Source organism: Bos grunniens, chromosome 10, assembly GCF_055505025.1.
Source record: "Bos grunniens cultivar Pamir isolate PY7600 chromosome 10, Bosgru_T2T1.0, whole genome shotgun sequence".
Taxonomy (NCBI): Eukaryota; Metazoa; Chordata; class Mammalia; order Artiodactyla; family Bovidae; genus Bos; species Bos grunniens.
The window spans coordinates 101,288,644-101,312,710 of NC_141174.1; the positions used below are offsets into that span (position 1 = coordinate 101,288,644).

At 47.5% G+C, this 24,067-nt stretch overlaps 1 protein-coding gene across 4 annotated transcripts in view; it reads right to left on the reverse strand.

The window, feature by feature from the left end:
* MCC (MCC regulator of Wnt signaling pathway) overlaps nt 1-24,067 on the reverse strand; it is a 424,575-nt gene that overhangs the window by 70,908 nt on the left and 329,600 nt on the right. For all 4 annotated transcript variants that reach the window (XM_086323343.1, XM_086323344.1, XM_086323345.1 and 1 more), the window contains 2 exons: nt 7,430-7,593; nt 4,745-4,951 (listed from right to left, as the gene is read on the reverse strand). In XM_086323343.1, coding sequence (XP_086179469.1) covers nt 4,745-4,951; nt 7,430-7,593 — 371 coding nt within the window. The remainder of the gene's footprint in view (nt 1-4,744; nt 4,952-7,429; nt 7,594-24,067) is intronic.

Genomic DNA, 24,067 nt, shown 5'->3' on the forward strand with positions numbered 1-24,067 from the left:
CTCACAAAGGCGACCCAAAGCCATCAGCCTGATACCTCTCCAGGAAAAGGAACTGGGAAATGAGTTCATAGGCCAAGGATCAATCAATCACGTTTACATAATTCAGCTCCAATAAGAACCCTAGATTTTAAAGTTTGGCTGAACTTCCCTGGTTGGCAAACCTCTGTCTGTGGCCACACATCACAGCGCAAAGCTTTTAGGACTCCAGGGGAAGAAGACAGCGGGACGATTTGTTTTCAGACCTCTTTCAGACGTCACCTATGTGTCTCTTAGTTTGGCTGGTTCTGATTTATATTAATCGATTTTTGCTATAATAAAACATAACTGACTGCAGGACGTTCTGAAGAAGGAATGTGTGTCACCTGTTTCAGATTCAAGGCTATGATTCAATGGGACACAGATTCATGAGCCTGTGGTCACATCCAGTTTGCTTTACTGAACGATCTGAGGAACACACTGACCATTTATGTTACATGGCAGTTGACCTAAACAATTAGGTAAAAAAAATACATAACTGAGAGAGGCTGATCCTTTCTATGAGTTCTCAGGGTGTCTTCTGTGTTCCTGCTTCCTTTCAGCTGACATGTCAATAACTTCATATATGAAGATAACACCACTCTAATGGCAGAAAGTAAAGAACCTCTTATGAGTTGAAAGAGGAGAGTGAAAAAGCTGGGTTAAAACTAACATTCAAAAAACTAATATCATGGTATCCAATCCCATCACTTCATGGCAAATACAAGGGGGAAAAGTGGAAACAGTGACAGACTTTATTTTCCTGGCCTCCAAAATCACAGTGGATGGTGACTGCAGCCATGAAATTCAAAGATGTTTGCTCCTAGGAAGGAAAGCCATGACAAACCTAGACAGTGTATTAAAAAGCAGACACGTTACTTTGCCAACAAAGGTCCACATAGTCAAAGCTACGGTTTTTCCAGTAGTCATGTGTGGATGTGAGAGTTGGACTATAAAGAAAGCTGAGCGCTAAAGAACTGATGCTTTCAAATTGTGGTGCTGGAGAATACTCTTGAGAGTCCCTGGTCTGCAAGGAGATCAAGCCAGTCATTCCTAAAGGAAATCAACCCTGAATACTCGTTGGAAGGACTGATGCTGAAGCTCAATACTTTGACCACCTGATGTGAAGAGCTGAGTCATTGGAAAAGACCCTGATGCTGGGAAAGACTGAAGGCAGGGGCAGAAAAGGGAGACAGAGGATGAGACGGTTGGACGGTATCACTGACTCAATGGACTTGAGTTTGAGCAAACTCCGGGAGATAGTGAAGGACAAGGAAGCCTGGCATGCTGCAGTCCATGGGGCTGCAGAGTTGGACACGACTTAGTGACTCAACAACAACTATTGTAAAGACTTGTTTACTTGCCTGTCTGCCAAACATCCCCAAGGCCAGCGTCTGTATCCCGTTCATCAGTATATTCCCTCTGCCCAGCACAGAGGAGAAGACCAGTCATGTTTACAAAATTAATAAATGAATGAAAAGCCAAGTGCTTCCCTTTCTAGAGTAATTAATTTTACTTTGCCTAAATTAAACTCATTTCTTTATGCATGAGGAAATGAGTGGTTCTATTACAGAGCATGCAGAAATAAAGGATTATCTCATTTAATAATGAGCTGGGACCAATAATAAAAATTGTCTGCCTATTGTTCCTTAGTTACTGCTCTGCCAAGTAGCCCAATCTGCTCACTGACATTAAAGGTCTAATTTAATTAAATCATGTACAAGGCTCAAAAAATCTACCAAGAGCACTCTGTTTAATTACAGGCAAGGGGGTAAGCACCAATCCTATTGATCTGATCAGTTCAAATTCTATACAGTGAATGTGGGCAATGGAAAAAAAACAACAACCTGCTTTCCAGGCAACTTTGATGAACTGTGGATTCTGAGTGGCCAGAAAGACGACAAAGGCAAACCAGCCATGTTATCACGTGGAACCACAAGGATGGAACTGACCAAACCTCAGCCATTCCTCAGAGCTGTACATCACGAGGAGAAGACAACCAGCCACAGAAGACAGATTCCTCCTCGGGGAAATGAAATACACTGGGTCATGGTAGGCAGAAGTCATCCAGCATGTAAAATCCAGCAAACTGGCACTCAACGGCCTTGAGCAGATTCTGACACCCACAACTGTCTTGGAATAAACAGAAATAAATCTAATTCATGGGTACATATACAAACTGGGAATTGCCAGTTGAAGAAGACATACAAGTTCCCTAATATATTTTTATTTGGAGGTAATTAAAATATAAACATATACATTGATATAAAGTTGTATTAACTACAGAACTTACATGATAATAAATGCGATCAGAATAAAAGTTTTGAGTACAATGTATGTATGTGTATCTGTGGGTGTCTCTGCAGTTATTCAATGTCCATCTATGAATTCAAATCTATATGGATTCTTAGGGAAAAAAGGTGGTATGGTGTTAATCTTTCCAGACTACTAAACAGGTAACTCTGGACTTCACCCCAAACAATTATGGATAGTTTTTGAGCAGTTTCTATGTGCCATGCGTGAGTCAAGCGCTTAGATAATTCATGAGGATTACATAGTGTTCCCGCACTGGGCACTATTATTATCCCCATTTCATAGCAGAGTAAACTGAGGCACAGAGAGCGTAGGTAACTTCCCAGAGACTCACAGTGGCTTTGGGGGGTCACTCTGTGGCCCCAAGCAGTCACTGAGCCCTGGCACAGAGTGTGACACCATGAGACTATGCTGTCCTTAAGACTGTCCTCCAGAGCTGGAGAGAATACTCAATGAAGGGAAACTGGTTTTTTCTCCTTTGCTAGTCACAATCAAGTGCAGTCTTGTGCTTCAGTATCTCAAGTTCGAGGAGGAAACTTATTCTAAACCACAATATGTAATTAGGCCTAAGACCAACATTTCCTTCACAAAGCAAGCACCAACAGAATGTGCGTGCTAAAAGCAAGCACACCTAATTAGGGCATTAGTCATAATGATCAGGGAATGTAACCCAGGAAATTACATGCGCTGTGGGCCTTAGCACTAAGTAAATGTCCTCAGCTTGCCCAGATAAAGTCTTTGCTGACTGCAATGATTTACACCTGCCGTTGCCAGGACTGGCATCCGATACAGCTGGGTTCTGAAAATAAGCTTATGCATGTGAGTTTAGACAAAATAACACTCAGATATGAGCGTTAGGAAATGCTGGCAATAGCCACAAATGAGGAAAAGAGTTGATAGCATTCAAAAATAGGGCTTTCTTTCATATTCATGCACAATGTCAAGTATGAACACTGTGTGGGGATTAGAAACAATGATGTACACACGCTGCTCTTGGTGAAGCAGGTTAAAGAGCGATGGCAAGACCAAGGTGTATCTTTTTCCTCCTCTGCGCAAAATCACCAGTCAGAGCACAACAGAAAGCAAGCTTCTAATTCTGCCACGATGGAGAAAGAGTAAATAAAGCAGGCCTAGTAATTCAAAGCGAAGTTCAAAGGGAACTGTTTCTGACCAAAGAATTCATTGCTTCACCTCCAGTCCAATGACAGATCAAATGAACAGCCAAACAAAGAAATACTTGTGGGTTCCTAAGAAAAAACTCTATCTTTGGAAAAGTGAGTGCTTAACAACTCTGCCAAACAATTTTATCCTGAAACATCAACTCCTTTAGTAACAGCTGTATTTCCAACCAACCACCAAACAAACTGGTTCTCAAACCTGTTTGGGTCATAGGGCCATTTAAGCAGGCAGAGGTGACTACAAGGAATTACATATACACACTCAGAACATACACACACAGAGAGAGATATATAGGACTATTAACTTTAATGGGCTTCCCTGATAGCTCAGTTGGTAAAGAATCTGCCTACAAGGCAGAAGACCCCAGTTCGATTCCTGGGTCAGGAAGATCCCCTGGAGAAGGGAAAGGCTACCCACTCCAGTATTCTGCCCTGGAGAATTCCATGGACTGTACAGTCCATGGGGTCACAGAGTCAGACATGACTGATTGACTTTTTCACATTAACTCTAATGAGTGTAAAGGACATTTCATATTAGACTCACTATGGATATATGAGAGCAGGTACTATAAATCTAAAGAAACATGATCAGAAGAAACTGCAAAGTAGAAATTCTTTATATTTTTGCAAATTATAAATTATTTGCCTGCTGCTGCTGCTGCTAAGTCGCTTCAGTCATGTCCGACTCTGTGCGACCCCATAGACGGCAGCCCACCAGGCTCCCCCGTCCCTGGGATTCTCCAGGCAAGAACACTGGAGTGGGTTGCCGTTTCCTTCTCCAATGCATGAAAGTGAAAACTGAAAGTGAAGTTGCTCAGTCGTGTACGACTCTTAGCAACCCCATGGACTGCAGCCTACCAGGTTCCTCTGTCCATGGGATTTTCCAGGCAAGAGTACTGGAGTGCGTTGCCATTGCCTTCTCCGAATTATTTGCCTACCTTAAAGTTAGAACCTTTTATCTAAGCTTGGGGAAGACGTGAGTACCCAGAGAATGGCTGAGAATCACTGCGCCAGGATAAATTTTTGCATCCACGAAGATTTGCTGATTGCAGAGAAGAGTGTTTAAAAAAATATCCTACCTGCACGCCTCAGCACTTTCAGATGACTCTCAAGAATGACTTCATACCCAGAAAGGTATGGTGATTCACAAGAGGAGAAATGCCACTGAACCCTCAGGGCGCCCGTGGCTCAAGCAGCCGGCCTCTGGGCCGGCCTCCCCACCAGGGACTGGCACTCACCCTCCTCCGCAGCCGGTCGCGCTCCTCCCGGATGGCATTCATGGTGGCCTTGGTCCTGTGCAGCTCCTCCTCCTTGCTGCACAGCATGGCCGTCAGGCTCTCATTCTCCTCCCTCAGCCCCGCCAGCTCCTTCTCCCACCGGGACCGCTCCTCTGCCAGGCTGGGGTACAGGTCCCGGCCGAGGACCCCCTCGATCTCCTCCACTGTCTGGAAAACAGAGCCATGGAGACAAGGCAAGTGAGTTCCCTGGGAAAAAGGGGAAGGGGAGAACACAGGCTAGTCATGGGCAAGTGTCCACAGAGGGGTGGCTTCCATGGTCACTTCACTGCAGAAAGTAATCAAGACGGGCCATCCTCCCAGTCAACCTCTCCCCACTTTCAGAAGAGGCTCTGTCACGGCCTGGGTTATGGTCTGTGTTCCCCGGCAGTCTCCCCTCATGAGAAAAACATGGTCTCTTTCTGGTATTTAAGTCTGTCTGTAATGCGAACAGCCACACAAACATTTATCTCCATCCACGTTCCAGAGTCGGTGAATACACATAACCAGATGGCGAGCCAGTTAGTGATCCTGATAAAGCAAAGGCGAAGTTGCAGACTGCATACAAGATCTAACTTGAAATTTCCTAAATCACAGGTTTCCCATGTTCCAGCTTAGCGATACGATGGGTCACATCACCATTTCCAGGTTTTAGGGTTGTATCAGAACAAGAAGATGTGAATAAGGTTCAGTCCCAAGATACGAAAGATGAAAATAAACCTCAGTGACACAGAAAAGAGGGAGCTCATTGTGGAGGTTTCTAAGATAGCAGGGATTTAATTAACATGACAGCTATGAGACTGAAAAGAATAGGATCTTGATAGTACTTGGAGAGTTTTTTTTTAAACTCACTGAAAACATCAGTATTTAATGAAGAAGAAACATATATAAATTTGAAGAAAAGGAAGAACTCCTTCTGCTTGCTTTCAGAAACTATTCATTCGTGATTATTGTCCTTTGGAAAAGGAAGCACACCCCAAATGATTTGGAAAGAAGAGGTGGAATTACCATGTCGGGGTAGAAGGCAATGAAGAGATGTGACGTGAAATAGGTCTCAGAAATGAGTGGCCTAAGGGTGCAGGGCATTCCAAGTGGCTCTAGCGGTAAAGAACCTGCCTGCCAATGCAAGAGATGTGAGAGACTGGGGTTCAATCTCTGGGTCGGCATGTTCCCTGGAAAATTGAACGGCTACCCATTCCAGCATTCTTAACTGGAGAATCCCATGGACAGAGGAGACTGGCGGGCTACAGTCCATGGGGTTGCAAAGAGTCAGACATGACTGAAGCGACTTAGCTGGCACAGGGTGCTTGCTCTTGGATGCTCACATTGGTGCCCCGATGAGGACAGTTACTCTTGCTGCCACTTTCCACATGCAGTGCTTTGTCCTTACTCTCAAATCAGAGACTTCTGCCCTATTCAGTCCTGCTCCAGGGCCTGCTCTGTCCCTTGCTGGTTGGCAGAAACCTGTGGCTTCCTCTTCCCCTTGATGCTAAGGCTTGGGCTAGTACCCAAGCTGACATTACAATCACATACAGGCCTGGAGATTCCAGAGAGAAAAACGCTAGTGGCTGCTTCCCCAAACCACATCAACTGTATATTTATAATTGTGATGAATAAAGATGGGAAACCAGATGTATTATTAACATGAATCATGGTTTACCTCGAGATACCACAGCTCTTCTGTGAAATCCAGGATTCCTGTCAATAGAAAGTTGGGCCCTTAGTCCTCAGACATTTTTCAGAGAACATCACATTTCCGCTTGACACAGGTTCCTTTCAGACTTTTCAGTGTGAACTGATATGCCTAGGTCACTAAGCTCTGGGGAAGTAATATAAAGATACCAGAGGCCCTGTATCAAGAGGACTTGATGTTCCCACAGTTCCAAGGTGAGTTTGTGCAGATACAGCAAATTCTTCTCACCTGGTGCTCCCTAAGCAGTAAGATAAGTCAGCGAGTCAAAGTCGCTCAGTTGTGCCCGACTCTTTGTGACCCCATGGACTATAGTCTGTCAGGCTCCTCTGTCCATAGAATTCTCCAGCACGAATACTGGAATGGGTTGCCATTACATTCTCCAGAGGATCTTCCCTACCCAGGGATCGAACCTGGGTCTCCCTCCTTGTATCATCGCAGGCAGATTCTTTACCATCTGAGCCACCAGGGAAGCCCAAGGTGAGTGCACAGCAAAGGCGGGACTGAGGCCCAATCTAGTACGCTCAGGGTAGATGACTCATTCAGACCCTTTGTTAGCACCATGAATTGATAACTCTAGAAATAATATTCTAGAAGCCTGAAAGCTTTAATAAAATTTCCAAGTTAATCTTACAACCTCAGAATGCTGTATGATGAACCAACTAAAATGACACCATTCAATACTATTAGTCTCACAGCTTCCAAGGAAGTGGTCATTTTTGCAGCAAAGACAGTGATCTTGAGTATTGATCAAATGACTTTCTCGGATATGATTCAACCAGCAAAAATGTACAGGGCTCCAGCTTCTCCCTGGTGGCCCAACTTTGGAATGGCCTTTTTAGAAATACCCACCCCCTAATAGATATTCGAGAAAAACAGCACTTTAGATGAAAGGAATCTGATCATTTCCCTCATATGATCTGAGAGTCACACAGAGGGAGTGGGGTGGGGGGTCCTACCTTGATGGCCAAGTCACAGCGCTCGCTGGCTGTGGTCAGCTGCTCGATGTGTCTGTCCACCTCCGCCACCGAGAGGCTGCAGCTGCTCTTTTTCCTGCAGCAGACCACGTTCTCCAGCCCCGTCAGCACCCTCTGCAGCTCCGAGTTCAGGTCACTGCAGTTGTCTGCAAGCAGATGTGGACATGAGTTAAGCAGGAAGGTGGGCATGAGCGCTCTCTGTTTTGATTATGGAGAAGAACCTGTTTAGGTACAATGGACGGCAGTGCAGCTGGATGGCAAAGTTTAACACTATGCAGCCTCACCGTTTGAGGCCTGGGGCCAATGCAAAGGCTTTAAGGAGTTTCAGACCATGGCCATTTTCTAGACAGCCGTGCCATGCTGCATTCTCTCACTTTTCACTCAAAAGCAGCTACAGCTCAAATTTCTCTAGTAAGAACAAAGAAGTGTCCTAAGAGGGGCTATGGGACTTCTGGTCAACCTTCCTGCTCAGTTATTCAAATAAGGACTGATTTCACAAAGAGTTTTAGCTAAAAAGATCTGATAACTACTAAATGAAAAAAACAAACCCCAGAGTGAGCAGAGACACTAGGTGCTTTGTTGTTGTTGTTTAAAAACAAAAACTGTATAAGAAACAGTCAGCTTATAATCAGGATTTTTTTCTTCTGACTGGTGTAACCAATTAACAGGCTTTACCATTGCAATTTATACCACCTTCTTCCATCAGAGGAAAAACAAACTGTTTTAACAAACTCCATATTGTTCTCCATGTGAATGCCTTGTAAGCAATTCTAATAACTTGATTCTGACTTTAAAATCTGGGTTATTTTTAATTGTGAGACACCCAAGGCCTGGTTAGGAAAAGAAAATTAATTAGAATCTTAATGTGAACTAGATGTATTTTAAAAGATAATTTTGTTGGGGGAAAAATCCCCTTAAAGTCAAATGTAATACAGACAGTTCAGTTCAGTTCAGTTGCTCAGTTGTGTCCAACTCTTTGCAACCCCATGAATCACAGCATGCCAGGCCTCCCTGTCCATCACCAACTCCCAGAGTTCACTCAGACTCACGTCCATCGAGTCGGTGATGCCATCCAGCCATCTCATCCTCTGTCATCCCCTTTTCCTCCTGCCCCCAATCCCTCCCAGCATCAGAATCTTTTCCAATGAGTCAACTCTTCACATGAGGTGGCCAAAGTACTGGAGTTTCAGCTTCAGCATCAGTCCTTCCAATGAACACCCAGGGCTGATCTCCTTCAGAATGGACTGGTTGGATCTCCTTGCAGTCCAAGGGACTCTCAGGAGTCTTCTCCAACACCACAGTTCAAAAAGTTCAAAAGCATCAATTCTTTGGCGCTCAGCTTTCTTCACAGTCCAACTCTCACATCCATACATGACCACTGGAAAAACCACAGCCTTGACTAGATGGAACTTTGTTGGCAAAGTAATGTCTCTGCTTTTCAATATGCTATCTAGGTTGGTCATAACTTTTCTTCCAAGGAGAGTAAGCATCTTTTAATTTCATGGCTGCAGTCACCATCTGCAGTGATTTTGGAGCCCAGAAAAATTAAGTCTGACACTGTTTCCCCATCTATTTCCCATGAAGTGGTGGGACCAGATGCCATGATCTTTGTTTTCTGAATGTTGAGCTTTAAGCCAACTTTTTCACTCTCCTCTTTCACTTTCATCAAGAGGCTTTTGAGTTCCTCTTCACTTTCTGCCATAAGGGTGGTGTCATCTGCATATCTGAGGTTATTGATATTTCTGCCCTCAATCTTGATTCTAGCTTGTGCTTCTTCCAGCCCAGCATTTCTCATAACGTACTCTGTATAGAAGTTAAATAAGCAGGGTGACACAAGGCCTTGGTGTACTCCTTTTCCTATTTGGAACCAGTCTGTTGTTCCATGTCCAGTTCTAACCATTGCTTCCTGACCTGCATATAGGTTTCTCAAGAGGCAGGTAAGGTGGTCTGGTATTCCCATCTCTTTCAGAATTTTCCACAGTTTATTGTGATCCACACAGTCAAAGGTTTTGGCATAGTCAATAAAGCAGAAATAGATGTTTTTCTGGAACTCTCTTGCTTTTTCCATGATCCAGCGGATGTTGACAATTTGATCTCTGGTTCCTCTGCCTTTTCTAAAACCAGCTTGAACATCAGGAAGTTCATGGTTCATGTATTGCTGAAGCCTGGCTTGGAGAATTTTGAGCATTACTTTACTAGCGTGTGAGATGAGTGCAATTGTGCAGTAGTTTGAGCGGGATTGGAATGAAAACTGACCTTTTCCAGTCCTCTGGCCACTGCTGAGTTTTCTAAATTTGCTGGGATATCTCAGCCTATTTTGGATTCTATGTATCATTACACCACTCAATTCCTATAGCAAGACAGCTGTTAAGTATAGTAATTTACCAAAGGATACCTCTCCCTTACATTCATGAAAGACGCTTCAAGTCTTCACACTTCCCTCCTCATCCCTTCTCATCACTGGTTCCATGCAATAAAACAGCCAGTTGCCTTTGATCCTTACCTGTAGAAGGCTTCAAGAAACTCTCAACAGTACAATAAGAGGATTTCTCAGAATATTTTGTTCAATTTTATTTGATCGCCTCTATCTGTTGTTTAGCTAAGTTGCGTTCAACTCTTTGTGATCCCATGGACTGTAGCCTGTCAGGCTCTTCTGTTCATGTAATTTCCCAGGCAAGGATACTGGAGTGGGTTGCCATTTCCTCCTCCAGGGGATCTTCCTGACCCAGTGATCAAATTAGCATCTCCTGCACTTGCAGGCAGATTCTTTACCACTGAGTCACCAGGGAAGCCCCGGTATCTACAGGGAAGCCATGTATCTACAAGTACCTAAATCCAGACAAAGAGGTCTGATGCTTTCACTGCAAACAATGAACACAACGATTCCCCCTCTTCTCCAAACTGTATTCTCCACCTCTCCCAGCTCTGTGAGTAGCAATACCATCCACCCAGTTATTCTGGGTAACTCTCATGACACCTTGATTTCCTTGTGTTTACACTCTGAACCCAATCCATCTTATGACTGCAACCTCTAAAACACCCCCAAACTGACCTCTTTGGACCATTTTCACTGACACCATTCTTGGTCCAAGCCACCATCATTTCTCCATTGAACCACCTGAATAACCTCCCACTTGTAGTCCCTGCACTGTAGCCAAAGTGAATCTCTTAAGGACATAAGCCAGACCATGTTACTCCCTGGCCCAAACCATTATATGGCTTCCCCTTCATTCAATTGAAATGGCAACCCACTCCAGTATTCTTGCCTGGAAAATCCCATGGATGGAGCCTGGTAGGCTACAGTCCATGGGGTTGCAAAGACTTGGATACGACTGAGCGACTTCACTTCTTCATTCAACTGAAGTCTAAACTCCTTACCAGAGTCTGTAAGACTGCATGATCAACACTGTTGATGTTTCAACCCAGGCTGTACCATGGAACTCCCGGGGGAGCCTTTATAAAACACCAGTGTCCAGGCCCCACCCAGGCCAGTTAGATCACAATCTCCAGGGGAGGAGTTTCAGCACTGGAAAAAATTTTTAGGCTCATCAGATAACTCTAACATGCATTCGTGGTGGGAACCACTGGTCTCGCTGGTCCTTGTCTCCTCTGTCAACCTTCCACCTCATCACTATGCTATATTCACACTCCTGCTTCCTCTCCACCCCGGAAGATGCCAATCTCCCGTCTGCCCTAAAGCTTCCTTTTCCTTTGTTGTTTCCTCCGCTGATAAGGATTTCCACCCAAATCTCCTCCTACGTTCCGCTCTCAGCTCAAACGCCACCTCCTCACCAAGCTCTTCTCTGTCTGAGGCACGGGGCTCCACCTCTTCCCCTTCAGTCCCTGTCCTGTGATCCTGTCTTCTCCATGGCAAGTATCACTATCTGCTCTGATGTAGGTGTGGGTCATGTCCTCTACTCAAGTGTAAGCTTCAAGAAAAAAGGGACTTTGATCTTCCTCCTCACTTTATCTCCAACACAGGATAGGCCGTTACAAGCTATTTTTAAAGTGAGCAAATCTAAACACGACATCATTACATATTTAAGAGCCAACAAGACTAGAAACACAGACTGTCAACAGCAGATGTTTCACACGCACCTTATGTTTTCTGTCCTCAGTATGGATCACGTGCTGAGCTGCAGACAGCAGGACAATCCCCACTGCACAAGTACTCTGGAGATGGAGGGTAGGTGCCCACCACTAACTCAGGACAAAGAGGTCCAGAGTCAGGAGTGGCGCTCCTGAGTGCCCACGTATGCTGTGGAAATGTGTGTTAATTCCATTAACAACCAGAGAAGTTTCTCCAGATGATCATTTACCTTGAGGTGCTGAGTTTCCTGGCACCCTGAGCTGGAGCTAACACACACTCCTGAATTATTTGCATGAGTAAGTGCTCCTGAGCGGGGCAAGGAAGGAAGATGCCTCTGTTTAGCCATTCATAAGGATCTCCCTAGCACAGCCCCACCTGATGCAATGATCATCCTGGACATGTCTGCTGAGGGGCCTTCACAGCAGGCCTGGAGAAGGTGCCACCAGACTGGGCCCTGAGTACACTGGGCTACAGGGAACAGGAGGACAGTGTAGGGATCTGATCAGTCTTTCTCATTCTTGAACCAGCTGCTGAGCCCTGGCCTCAGGCTGGAAGCAGGGTACAGAGATGAACACCAGACTCTCAACTCTGGGAGCTCACAGGTGTACATGGCAAAAGCCACGGCCCCCTTTCCCAGCTGTCCACCACCATGCTGGGGAAAGTAACCACAGATACCACAATGCAAGTACAGGACAGGGCATCAAGAAGACAGAGGGAGGCATCGAAGTTAACATGCAGACTGCAGCTCAGGGGCATCTTCTGTTCACACTCAGAGGACGACAGATGTTTTCCTTGGTCTTAGGAAGCCCAGTGCGTATCACACAGGCTGATGATGAGCCCCACACGCTCCTGCCTTCTACCCACAGGTTTTACACAAGCCCCACTAGGTGATCAGGTGACACCTGGCTGTCTTTTGTCAGTGTTCCCGGTTCAGGGCCTCACAGGATGACAGGGTGGCCAACAGGACAGATACTCTGGGTGCCCTGTCGATGCCGTCGCTTTATACCACACACTCACCACCACTTACCCCACATGAGCGGCCTTATCCCTCAGTCTGTGGCATATTCTAAATGCAGACTGAGAACACATCTTCAATTCCTTCCCTTGGCCTCCAATGCCCTGCACAGTCAGCTCCCTACCAGGCACTGGAGCTCCCACATTGAAGGCCAAGGAAGTTGGAGTCTTTGCAAAAGACCAAAGGCGTCAGTTAAGGGACCAGAGGTGCAAGACAAGCCCAGACAGGGAACCAGTATCCCAGAACAGACAAAAGGTGCCTCATTTATAAATCAAAGCCACAGTGAAACACCACCCTAGGCCCAAGAGGATGGCTACTAGCAACAACAACAACACAGGTGTTGGCGAGGAAGTGGAGGAACTGGGGTCCTTGCGCACTGCTGGTGGGAACAGTAAAATGGCGCAACTGCTTTGGAAAACAGCATGGCAGTTCCTCAAAAAGTAAGAGCAGAACTCCCACGTGATCCAACAATTCCACGCTGGGTACGAGTCCAAAGGAACTGAAAGCAGGACCTCAAACAGATCCTTGGATATCACGTCCATGAGCAGCATTGTTCGTAATAGCCAAAAGACGGAAATAACCCAAGTGTCAATTGGCAGATGAATGGATAAACAAAGTGTGGTATATACATACAACGAGGTATTATTCAGCTTTAAAAAGGAAGGAAACTTGGACACCTGCTACAACATGGATGAACCTTAAAGACATTAAGCTAAGGGAAACAAGCAGTACAAAAAGACAAATACTTTATGATTCCACTTATATGGGGGGTCTAAGGTGGTCAAGTTCACAGAGACAGAAAGTAAGATGGTGGTTACCAGAGGCTGGGGGGTGAGGGGTGGCAGCGGGCACTGTTTGATGGGTACACTGTCAGTTCTCTAAGGTAAACACAAACGTCCTGGAGCGCTGCTGCATGCCAATGTGAATACAAGTAACGGCATGGACCAGTACACTTAAAAATGGTTAAGCCGATGTTCATAGCTGCATGATTCACAGGAGTCAAAGGATGGAATAACCCAAGTTATCTGTTGACAGATGAACAGATAAGTAAAATGTGACATAAACACACAATCTAATGTGACTCAGCCTTAAAAGGGAACAGAATTTCTATACTGCTACAACACGGATGACCCTTGAAAATATTAGGCTGTGTGAAATAAGTCAGTCACAGAGGGGCAAGTGTATGCTTTCACTTATATGAGGTACCTGGAACAGGCAAATTCATAGAGACAGCAAGCAGAAGAGAGGTTACTGGGGTTGGGTGAATGGGGCAATACTGCTTAATGAACAGAGTTTCTGTCTGGGAGGATAAGAAAGTTCTGGGAATGGGTAGTGGAGATAGCTGCACAACTCTGAATGTTCTCAGGGTCACTGGTGTGAAGGGTCACCAGAGGCAGACTCACCGTGGCACCTCAGGCTGTGCTTGCCTCCTGGAGGAAAGGCAATGGCTCGGTGCCACATCCGTGGGGCAGAGAGGGTGCCCTTTGTATCAAACACACGTTCCTCCCCAGAGGTCATTTCGGAAAACACAAGACTGGGCTCAGAGACAGACTGAGGAAGCAGATGGGGCTCGCAAAGCTGCTGCGGCTGACTCTTCTACTTAGTCCTGAGCTTCCCGGTGACCACGGCAAAAATCAGAGATCTCCTGTCAGAGAGGAGGAAGCATAACAAAGGAGATGGCGTGTTCTTAGCAATAGATGCTCAAAGAATTCAGGTGCATGAGACAGCACACGTGGTGCGAAGTGATGTGACTGCCAGTTGCTTCAGCCACAGCTCACACACGCAGATTTCATATGGTTTCTTCTGATGCTAGTTTTCAATTACATTTAAGCTGTAGACCATTCAAGTACAGTGGAAAGGGAATTCTGGCATGGACTAAGCTCACACAGTCTTGGCACTCTGCCTTCCAGTTGCCTAATTAGCTGTAAAGATGAAACCAGGACACAGAAGGATAAATGGAATGACATCTCCCTTCAACTAGAGAACACAAACCAACTTCCAGTAGCCAAAAAGGTGTTTTGACTGGATGTTAGGGTTTGATATCTGGCCCAACCATTTTTTTTAAAAAACAAAAACAAAACGATTCTTAATTGCCAACATTTAAACATTATTAGAATTTACAGCTATTTCTGTAAAATTAGAAGGTGGGGCAATCATGGGCCCAGCTCCTCCCATGCAGCAACGTGTGGAGTGGCCAGCAGTGACCCCTTTGGACTCAGCAGGCCGCGCTCTCCACTGCTCTGCCCACTCCCCTCGCCGCAGCTGCGGCTGCTGTCTTTTCTAAACAGCAGCACCCTCCCCCGGACCCCAGTAAGACTTCTAATTGGAAGAGACAGCTCAGGTTGTTTTTCTAAGGAGAATCCAGAGCTTAGGTTTTTATGTTGCTGTTTGAGGGAGACCGAGGTACCTGGGAAGCCTGGGAAGGAGGTCAGAGGACACTCTTGGCTACGGGGATGAAGCCTCGTCAGCAGCGTTGCTTGGTTAAGCAAACACTGGTGGGCAAAGCTACTTTTCCTCTTTCTCCCTCAGGATCAACCAGGCCTCTCCCCAGTGTTGTATACAATAAACTAGAGGAGAACTGGTTCATTTTGAATCCAGTGTTAAAAGCTGGCCCTACTGTTTCTGAACCCCAGGCAAAAACCCTAATCCAGATAAAAATACAGCTGAAGAGACTCGAAAGTAGAAATATTCCCCTATTCCTCTGAATTCAAGCAGCGAGCATTTACCAGGAGATACCTGCTCCAAAATATTGTCCCAACTTCAAACGTAACTACTCCAAGGGCTCGGCACTCTCTCCAGAGTGATGTATCTGCTGAGTTTGGAAGCCTCTCATTCTCTTCTTCACAATGGTTTTTTTTTTTTTTTTAAAGATACTGGACTTTCAGAACTTATTTTTGGCTGTGCTGGGTCTTCACTGCTGCATAGGCTTATCTCTGGTTGTGGTGAGTGGGGGCAGCTCTCTAGTTTCAGTGACCGGGCTTCTCATTGTAGGGGTTTCTCTTGGTTGTGGATTCCGGGCTCTAGAGCAAGCAGGCTTCAGTAGTTGAGGCTCCCAGGCTCTAGAGCACAGGCTCAACAGTTATAGCCCCTGAGCTGAGTTGCTCCACAGCATGTGGGATTTTCTCAGAACAGGGATTGAACTCATGTCTCCTGCACTGGCAGGCAGACTCTTGACCACTGACCCACGAGGGAAGCCCATAATGGCTCTTTTTAAAGCTTTGCCTTAAAGTCTCCTCTTCCAGGAAGGCTTCCCTGATTGCCTACAGTCTCCTATTTCTTTCTTTGAGGCATCATATTCCCTGTCATTACCTGGTATCTGAAACATGGACCCTACAAAGCCTGGATCTGGGGAATGGGGACTCTGTTCATCCATCCTCATGTTTGGAGATGCTCACACCACCAGGCATGGAGGAGTGTTTAATAAAGTCCGCATGAGTTAAACATGTGGAAGAAATGACAGACTTGTTCTAAGACAACTTTTAAAAGCATCAAGTCTTGTGAGGCTGCTTATTGACCAAATATCTTCAAATCAAAGACCTATTACATGAGAGACCACACGCTGCTAAAGCGGAAGAAGGCCTTCAGGTAATAAGAGGGATCCCCAAGCAGGATGCGTCCATGGAAGGCAGGGATATTAGCCAGTGAATCTCAGCTGGTCTGAGAAACAGAAGCAGCTGTAGGCCTGCTGGGAAACGCCCGAAAGCCCTCCGGTGTGAGCGTGGCACGTCAGGCTGTAACGAGAACCCATGTGGTCTTCCAAGGGCTGACCCACAGCCCCCACTGCTGTTCTGACCAGGCACATGTCACGCCTTGTAAAGCCACTGAAGTGCAAGAAAGAGCTACAGGTTTTTCCAGCATCAAGACAGATGTTCTGCTAAGAGGCGAGAGGTGACATCCTAGGCAGGGAGGACCCTGGGTCCTGCCGGGCCCCACCGCTGAAACTAGCTGAACCCAGGAGGGTTTAGGCCTCCTTTATAGGCCTACCATCCACTCTGCATGCAGCACGGCCCTCCCTAACTCCAGCAAGGAACCGACAAAGCCAGGACAAAACAACAGAAGATGACAGAACAGTCAACTTTTGGGTCTAAGTGCCAAGGAGAAGGCAGAAGGGGCTGAGAGGAAAGGAATAAGAGAATATTCAGAGGTTACATCCTGTATCACGTACACAGTGTCGGTGTCTACTGAAGAGGATTCATGAGAATGATGCTATAGTCTAAAAGCATCCTAACATCACAAGTAGTGGACGAACGGACATTCTGTACCTCCAGCTGCAACTCAGTAGCAAGGACACGTGCATATCACCTATGCATATCCTTGCAAAAACAGGTTAATCTCAAATAAGAAAACAATCAGACCACGAAGACCGAGGGGTTTTCTATGACACCATTAACCCAGCCTGCTCAACATGTCTGTGTCATGAGAGACGAAAATGTGGGTACCTGTTCTAGATAAAGGAGAGAAGAAAGACACGGTAACTAAACAGAGTGTGTGAGCCCTGACTGATCCTGGACACTGAGCAACGGTGACAGAAGGCAGGAACGGGGCATGTGGGGAGCATATATGTGGGCCGCAGGTAGCTGGTGTTCCACCAGTGGTCAGATTCTCAGGTGGGCTAACGGTGCTGAGACGTCCCTGTTCTTAAGAGGCTGGTGCTCATATATTTAGGGTGAAGCAGCACGGTGTCTGCCTCTCACCGTCAAACTGCTCAGAAAACAACATTCTCCAAGTTCAAGAGGGAAAAATACCAAATGTAAAATGTTACCCATTGATGAGCCTAGGTGAAGGGTTTAGGGGGTTCATTGTGTCTTTTATGTCAGTTTAAAGTTTTTCAAATTAAACAGTCGAGGTAAAAACAAATACTGCAACCCTCAAGGCAAAGAGGTCTGACAGCTTGGAAATGTTGGTGGCTAGATTAACTCAGGGGCCAGTGTGATGACTGATCTCTCAACCAGCTACAAGAACAGGATGCCACCCACATCACCCGCAAGAACACAGATACCGCTCAGGGTGTGAGCACAGGCAGCCAGCCCCTACTTTGCGGATCCTGACTTTACTGGGCGGGCAGAGCCTCCTCAGCGCTGCTTTCCCCACAGACTTCCCCTGTAGCACATCTCACCGGTCGGGGGTGTGTTCCGTCCTTGCTGCTGTCACCGTGCGGTTTTGACGCAGTGTGTTTTTCTACAGCAGTACACGCAGCCTTCGACAGCATGAAGGCCTCACCCCTGCCCCCTCAGGACCCTCCTCTCAGCTGCCGCAGCCCTCACACAATCCCGTCACCCACTTCACCCCGGCCTCGGAGGCCGAAGAGTTCTGACAGGGGTCTCCAGAGACCAAGGCTCTAACAAACCGGGAGAAGTTCCAACTGAACGTGTGATCAGTCTACTTCTGTGAAGACTAACCACTTGAATTGGCACAGCTTTAAGAGTAAGAAAATACCCACTATTGCAAAGGGTGAGGAGCCTTAGGGGCAGAAACAGGATGCGATTTGGCATTCTCCATGCACAGCCTTCAAGATGGCTCTGCACCTGTGCCTCTGAGAGGTTACCCTGAAGACACAGTTACAAGTGCACTTAGAGGACAAACCCTAGCTCCTCACTACACCCCAAGGCCCCCTAGTTGCCTGCCCAGCTCGTGGACCCCACCTCTGAGCATTTCCCCCAAAGCTCACTACCCTTCAGGCCAAGTGGGCCTTTCCCCCAGGCTGGATCGTCCATCTCAGCTCAAGAGGCAGGCGGGCTCCAGCCCCGGGCGTGAACGGGGCCAGCACACAGGGGGTCATCCTGGGCCCCGCGGCTCTGCCTGTGGCGGGGCACTTCCAAAGCAGTAGGAGAAAGCGGAAGATGTGCACAGAACCTCTCCTCCCAAAACAAGGCCCACAGCAAGGGCTGGGGCTGCATCAACACTAGTGAGCGCCTGTACTTTATTTCCCTTACAGATAAAATAGGCTTTCCGAGGCTGCTCTGGGAAGCTAACACTCCTGTGTGACTTTTCTTTTTTTTTTTTTAATTTATCTGGAAAATAACTGCTTTACAATGTTGTGTTGGTTTCTGTCACATAACAACGTGAATCTGATGTAAGTATATATGTGTCCCCTCTTCCGCCTGCCCCCAGAATCCCACCCTTCTACCGGGCTGAGCTCCCGGAGTTCTATAGCTGGTCCCCACTAGCTATCTATTTTACACACAGCAAGGTATACGTTTCAATGCTACTCTCTCAGTTCATCTACCCTCTCCTTTGCCCTCTATGTGCTCACGTCCGTTCTCTACGTCTGTGACGCTAGGGAGTTTTTGGTGTATTTTCCCCCTAGGTAAGAACTAGATTTATCATGAGAGATACACATTCCACAGATGGAGAGCAGTCCATCTCAAAAGGTGAGAGGTCTAGGTTGCTGGTTTTAAGGGAAAATATGTTATGAGTTCCAACTGAAAGAATAATCCAACCTAAGGAGATACAATCTGTTTAGAAAATAAAGCCTGCTTATCTTAGAAAGGGGTTCCCTTGTGGCTCAGTTGGTAAAGAGTCTGCCTGCAATGTGGGAGACCTGGGTTCCATCCCTGGGTTGGAAGATCCCCTGGATAAAGGAAAGGCTACCTACTCCAGTGTTCTGGCCTAGAGAATTCCATGGACTCTGTAGTCCATGGGGTCGCAAAGAGTCGGACACGACTGAGTGACTTGCACTTCATTATCTTAGAAGAGGAGTTCATGAACCTAACAGTCAAGGGAGCTCATTCTGAACAAACGTAATCAATGGCTTTCCATATCTGTCTTATATCTCAAGTCTCCTTTGTGGGCTGAAAAATCACTGAGGGAAATAGTCTAAAGTAACACAAAATGACGTGGGGCAATAATCTTGTCTGCTCTCAAGCTTGGTTCCTCTCTAAGGAAAGTTCTGGAACGATTTTAGGTGGCCTCCTTGGCCACATGGCCATGGTCACATTCACAGACAGGCCTTGTATGACCAGGCTCAGATCCTCGCAAGGAAGGACATAGTCACCTTAGCCTTCTGTGAGTCACTGTGCGAAACTTCTAAGCCTGCCCTGGGCTTGGTTTTCAGGGGTTTTCATGAACTTCTTGGGAAAGATTAAGTTGCCCAATTAAAGGAGAGAAAAGAAAAAAAAAAAAAAGTAGCACACGGCTGGGCCTGTTTCATTGCCAAGTCAGGGTGCTAGTTTCTGTCCTGTCTAACATTGCCAACTTACAGACTGGTTTCTCAAAGTTTCAGAATCAGGTTACCAAGAATCTGATTCTCCTTTAAACATGCTCTGCCAGAGGACAACTGCCTCCTTAGTGCCTCATTCCTAACAGAAATCGAATTTTCTCTGGACAGGCTGCCCTGCCTTTGTAAACACTTCCTTCCTACTCTGCAGAAATCATTTTTGGAGAAGGCAGGACTGTCTTTCCCTGCCCCAAATCCCCTTTCTCCCCACTGGGAGGGGCTGCTCAACACTTTGGAACATTTCTCCTGAAGCCATTAAGCCTCATGGGTCCATTAAGCCAGGAAAATCTGGCTTTAACATTAAACGTATTTTCATAGTCACAGCTGTGCCAAACAGCCAGGTTTCATGTGTAAATTCTTCCTTGGGTGTCTTCCAAAAACTACGCATAAGGAGGAAATCTCTGTCTAAATGATCACACCAGCAAGCACAGGGGCATATGCTTCCTTCTAAATCCCACAAAAATAAGACTTTCTCACCAAAAACCAGAAGAAATTTCAAAATACAGGAGCAGAACCTATCACAGCCTGTGCAAAGGTCCGTGGGGTCAGGGATTTTGTTTTACAGACAGTTGCTCCAGACCAGCTCTGCTGTTCCATGAGCAGAGGTGGGAAGACAGCCTGCAGGAGGCAATGATCCCCACCCCCACCCCCCATCCGCAAGCCAGCATGACCACATGCCATCTCACACATCTGTGCTCGGCTCTGCTGCAGCACCCAGCATGGGTTGGTCTAAGGGTGTGGGAGCTAAGTTGGAGATCTGCAGCATCTCAATGAACAGCAGACACTTTGCTAGTAAGCCAGGAGCTCTGATCAGACAGTGGCTCCCTAAATTCTGTCGCCAGCTCTAGAGACCTCACAGGATGGTGGTAAGCAGAGCACACCAGCCAAAGGCATGTTTTCCTGTGAAAGGAAACCCACCTATAGATACATGGGTGTCAGGAACAAAAGCAAGCGCTTAGCTGTGCAGCCTGGACAAGTGAGTTGCCCTCTCCGAACTCCTGTCATTTCAGTTTTACAGGTGAGCTCTACAGCTCCTCCTTCAAGGCTGAGGACCGAACCTGAGGATGCCTGTTGATGCTCAACACAAACTAAGTGAACAAACCACATCAGCCATGATCTGCAGCCTCCCTTTTAACGAGAACTCTTTGCCAAGGTGAGGAAACAGAAATCCCAAGCCATAACTCCTACTTTATCTTTGTCTACTTAATTATCTTTATTTTACAAATGACTTCGTGACTAGGTTTGAACAGAGGTAATGCAATTTACTTGAAGATGCAACATGATACCACTGGGACCTTTCTCCTGTATAGGACTGCTTAGGTAGGTCAAAGCACTTTCTACATTGTGGGTTTCCTTGTCCAGGCTCTGAGGACCATGCCCTGGAGCCAGCTTATCGAAGTGGGTTTGAACACAAAAGACAAGTAATTTCTGACGAAGGGAATACTCCTATTATCTTAAATGGAAATTGGCAAATATACTGCAGCCAACTCTGTATATAAAATCCAGCTCAAAATTAACCAAGCTGGGTGGCTAATGGAGGTTTGCAAATACAGCAGTCATAATGAAATGGATGTGTTTTAATGATTTCCTATAAAGGTGTTTATAAATGGAAGCTTTTTTCTCTGCTGAAGCAATTGGATTGGAAAATGGCACGGGAGTAAGAAGAGGCAGCCGCCCAGTTCCAATGGATGTGCAAGGGCTGTGCTCTGCTGGGCTTTCGTGAGCTGCTCCTCCTGCTGTCCTCAGGCCTGACCTCCGTGGGGTCCTGGTGGGGGCGGCTGTGCCCACGGCACTCTCCTCCTGCCCCCTCTGTGGCCGCTTGTTCCCACTCATCCCTCAGCTGTCAGCCTAGATGTGACTTCTGGCACATTCTGACGCTCCCACCACAGGCTGTGGCCCCCGTCCACCTTCTGGTGTGCTCCACTGGCAGGCATTCCGTGTTCCCTTTGCATCCTCCAAACAACCACAAGCTCCAAGAGGCTCCCCGTCACTCACCTCTCTGCAAACCTCCTGTGAATGGGCACCGCTGTGTCGAAGAGTCAAAGCCCACGTGGAGCTGGCATTCCAGCACAAGGACTGACCAAGACTGGAAGTAAAGGAAGTAAAGACAAACGGGAGGTGGCGTCACGGAGGGCTAAGTGCGATGAAGCGGGGTGAGGCGGGCGAGACGGGACGGACACACGGGAGGTGGCATCACGGAGGGCTAAGTGGGATGAAGTGGGGAGAGAAGGCAGGGACATGTGCAGAGCGGAGGCCAAGCAGCGTGCACGTGAGGGACAGTCCAGGACCCCACGAGGGGCCGGGGGAGGCTGTGACGAGGGGAGAGCAGACTGACTGTGAGAGAAAGGACGAGTGGGCATCAGTGGATGCAGGGACCCTGAGGTCAGAGACGCTGGTCAGGTCTGAGGGATAGCAGGGAAGGCCGGTGCGGCCAGAGCGGGAAGGAAGCAGGAAGAGTCGGGGAGGGCAAGGCTTGAGGTGGGGGCTCTCCAGGCTCCGGGGGCCTGCAGGTCAGAGTCAGAAGTGGGGATGTTACTCTGGGGATGAAGGGTGTGAGCCTGTGAGCACAGCGATCTGAGGGCAGGTTCTGGGTCTCACATGCCCGTCCCTAGCATGGCATTCAGCGAGCGGCTACATGAATGACTGACGGCTCTTACTGCGGGCAGAGAACACACAAGGCCCCAGGCAGACAAGGGTCCCTTCCCTGCAGGAGCCCAGGCTTGTCGGGAATGAAACTACCACCAGTTGTAATGAACATGCATTTTTACTGAGGGAAAGGACGAAAATACATGATTTGGGAAAACAAAGCCTGCTCCTGGTGCAGACGGGCGGACACTGGCTTCCGTGGGGGCACCCGGATACAGGGGATTCCCCTCAACGGGAGCCCTGGGATGCCCGTGGTGAAGATGCACTCCACTACCCTCCGCATCCACTGGAGGGGGTTTGCCCCCCAACTCCCCGAGTTTCTTTGATTAAGAAATTTTGTTGGAGTGTGGGTCACTTGCTTAATTTCATGAAAAACAGCTTCAGAGAACTGAATAGAGGGGTGGGTGCAGGACTGCGCCTGGGCAGTAACGGAAACTTCTCGGCTGCCTGCACACGTCTGACCACCTGAGGCTGGAAGCCTGAGTCCAGAAGGTCGAGGCCACCAGGGTTCAAGATTATGATGCTGATATAACGGAGCCCAGAGGATGTGGGCTGGTCGCCAGGGTATGTGTGTGCTGTAACGGCAGGCCCGCGGTCTGGGTTCAGCTTAGTGTTAGGGAAGCAGCTTCAGCCTAAAGCCAAGCCCCAGGCCCACAAGGCAAGCCCTCTCCTCACCCCATTTCCATCTGGCTAAAGCTGGTATCAGTACCCAGCACTCAGGGACGTCGATGTACCTAAACCCATCTTGTGTGGCCTTAGCAGCCAACCACGCTGGGGACCCTCCTTCCTCATGAGAGCCTTCTCCCCCCACTGCCTGGTGGGCATGGCTCTCTGCATTTCCTTCTTACGGCTTCGGCTGACCGCCTGGTTGATGGACTGGTTGACTGCACCACCCCTTCATTCAAACACGTATCTCTGAACCCACACTGCACTCTGTGCCAGGCCCTGTGGTGGGCTCTGGAGAGCCACGAGTAGAGAAAATAAACAAGCTTTTGCTCAGTGTGGTTTAGTGGGAGTGTCAGTCAAGCAAAGAAGTACAAACACATCATTTAAACTTTCAGTGTGATGTAAGGAGACCAGTGAGGCGGTGAGAGGCGGCGCGGGGACCTGCACAGACGGGTGCTCGCGAGGTGCTTTGGGGAGGCGTGTTTGAGCCAAGACTGAGCCGCTAAGAGGTTCATCCCTGCTCCTGCGTCTCCTCCGCGGCTGGCAGCCCCCTACACCTAGCCTCTAGTTCTCTACACTCCGTGGTCTTCACATCGACTTCCACTGCTTCCGTAACTATCTGCAAACAGCCTGATGTCTCCCGACTACTTTCTTCAGCCAGACCTGTTGTAGTTTATGTGTGCCTACTGCCTTCCCAACATCTCCACCCAGATAGCTCCAGACACCTGAAACTTCTGCCCAGACAAAACACACACCCTCCTCTCCACCCAACCCATGGCCCTCCCCAACAAAACTAAATTCAGAGCAAAACCACTGAGTCTTTTTTCCTTTGCTCCCATATAGCTGATTGGCCCTGCCACCCATCCACTGGGCAAACCAGACACTTACGGGACACCCACGCATGCCTCCCTCCTTCTTCACCCTGTGATGGATTCCTTGGAAGATCTTGCCAATTTTCTGTCCTCATATGCTTTTCCATGTCTCAAC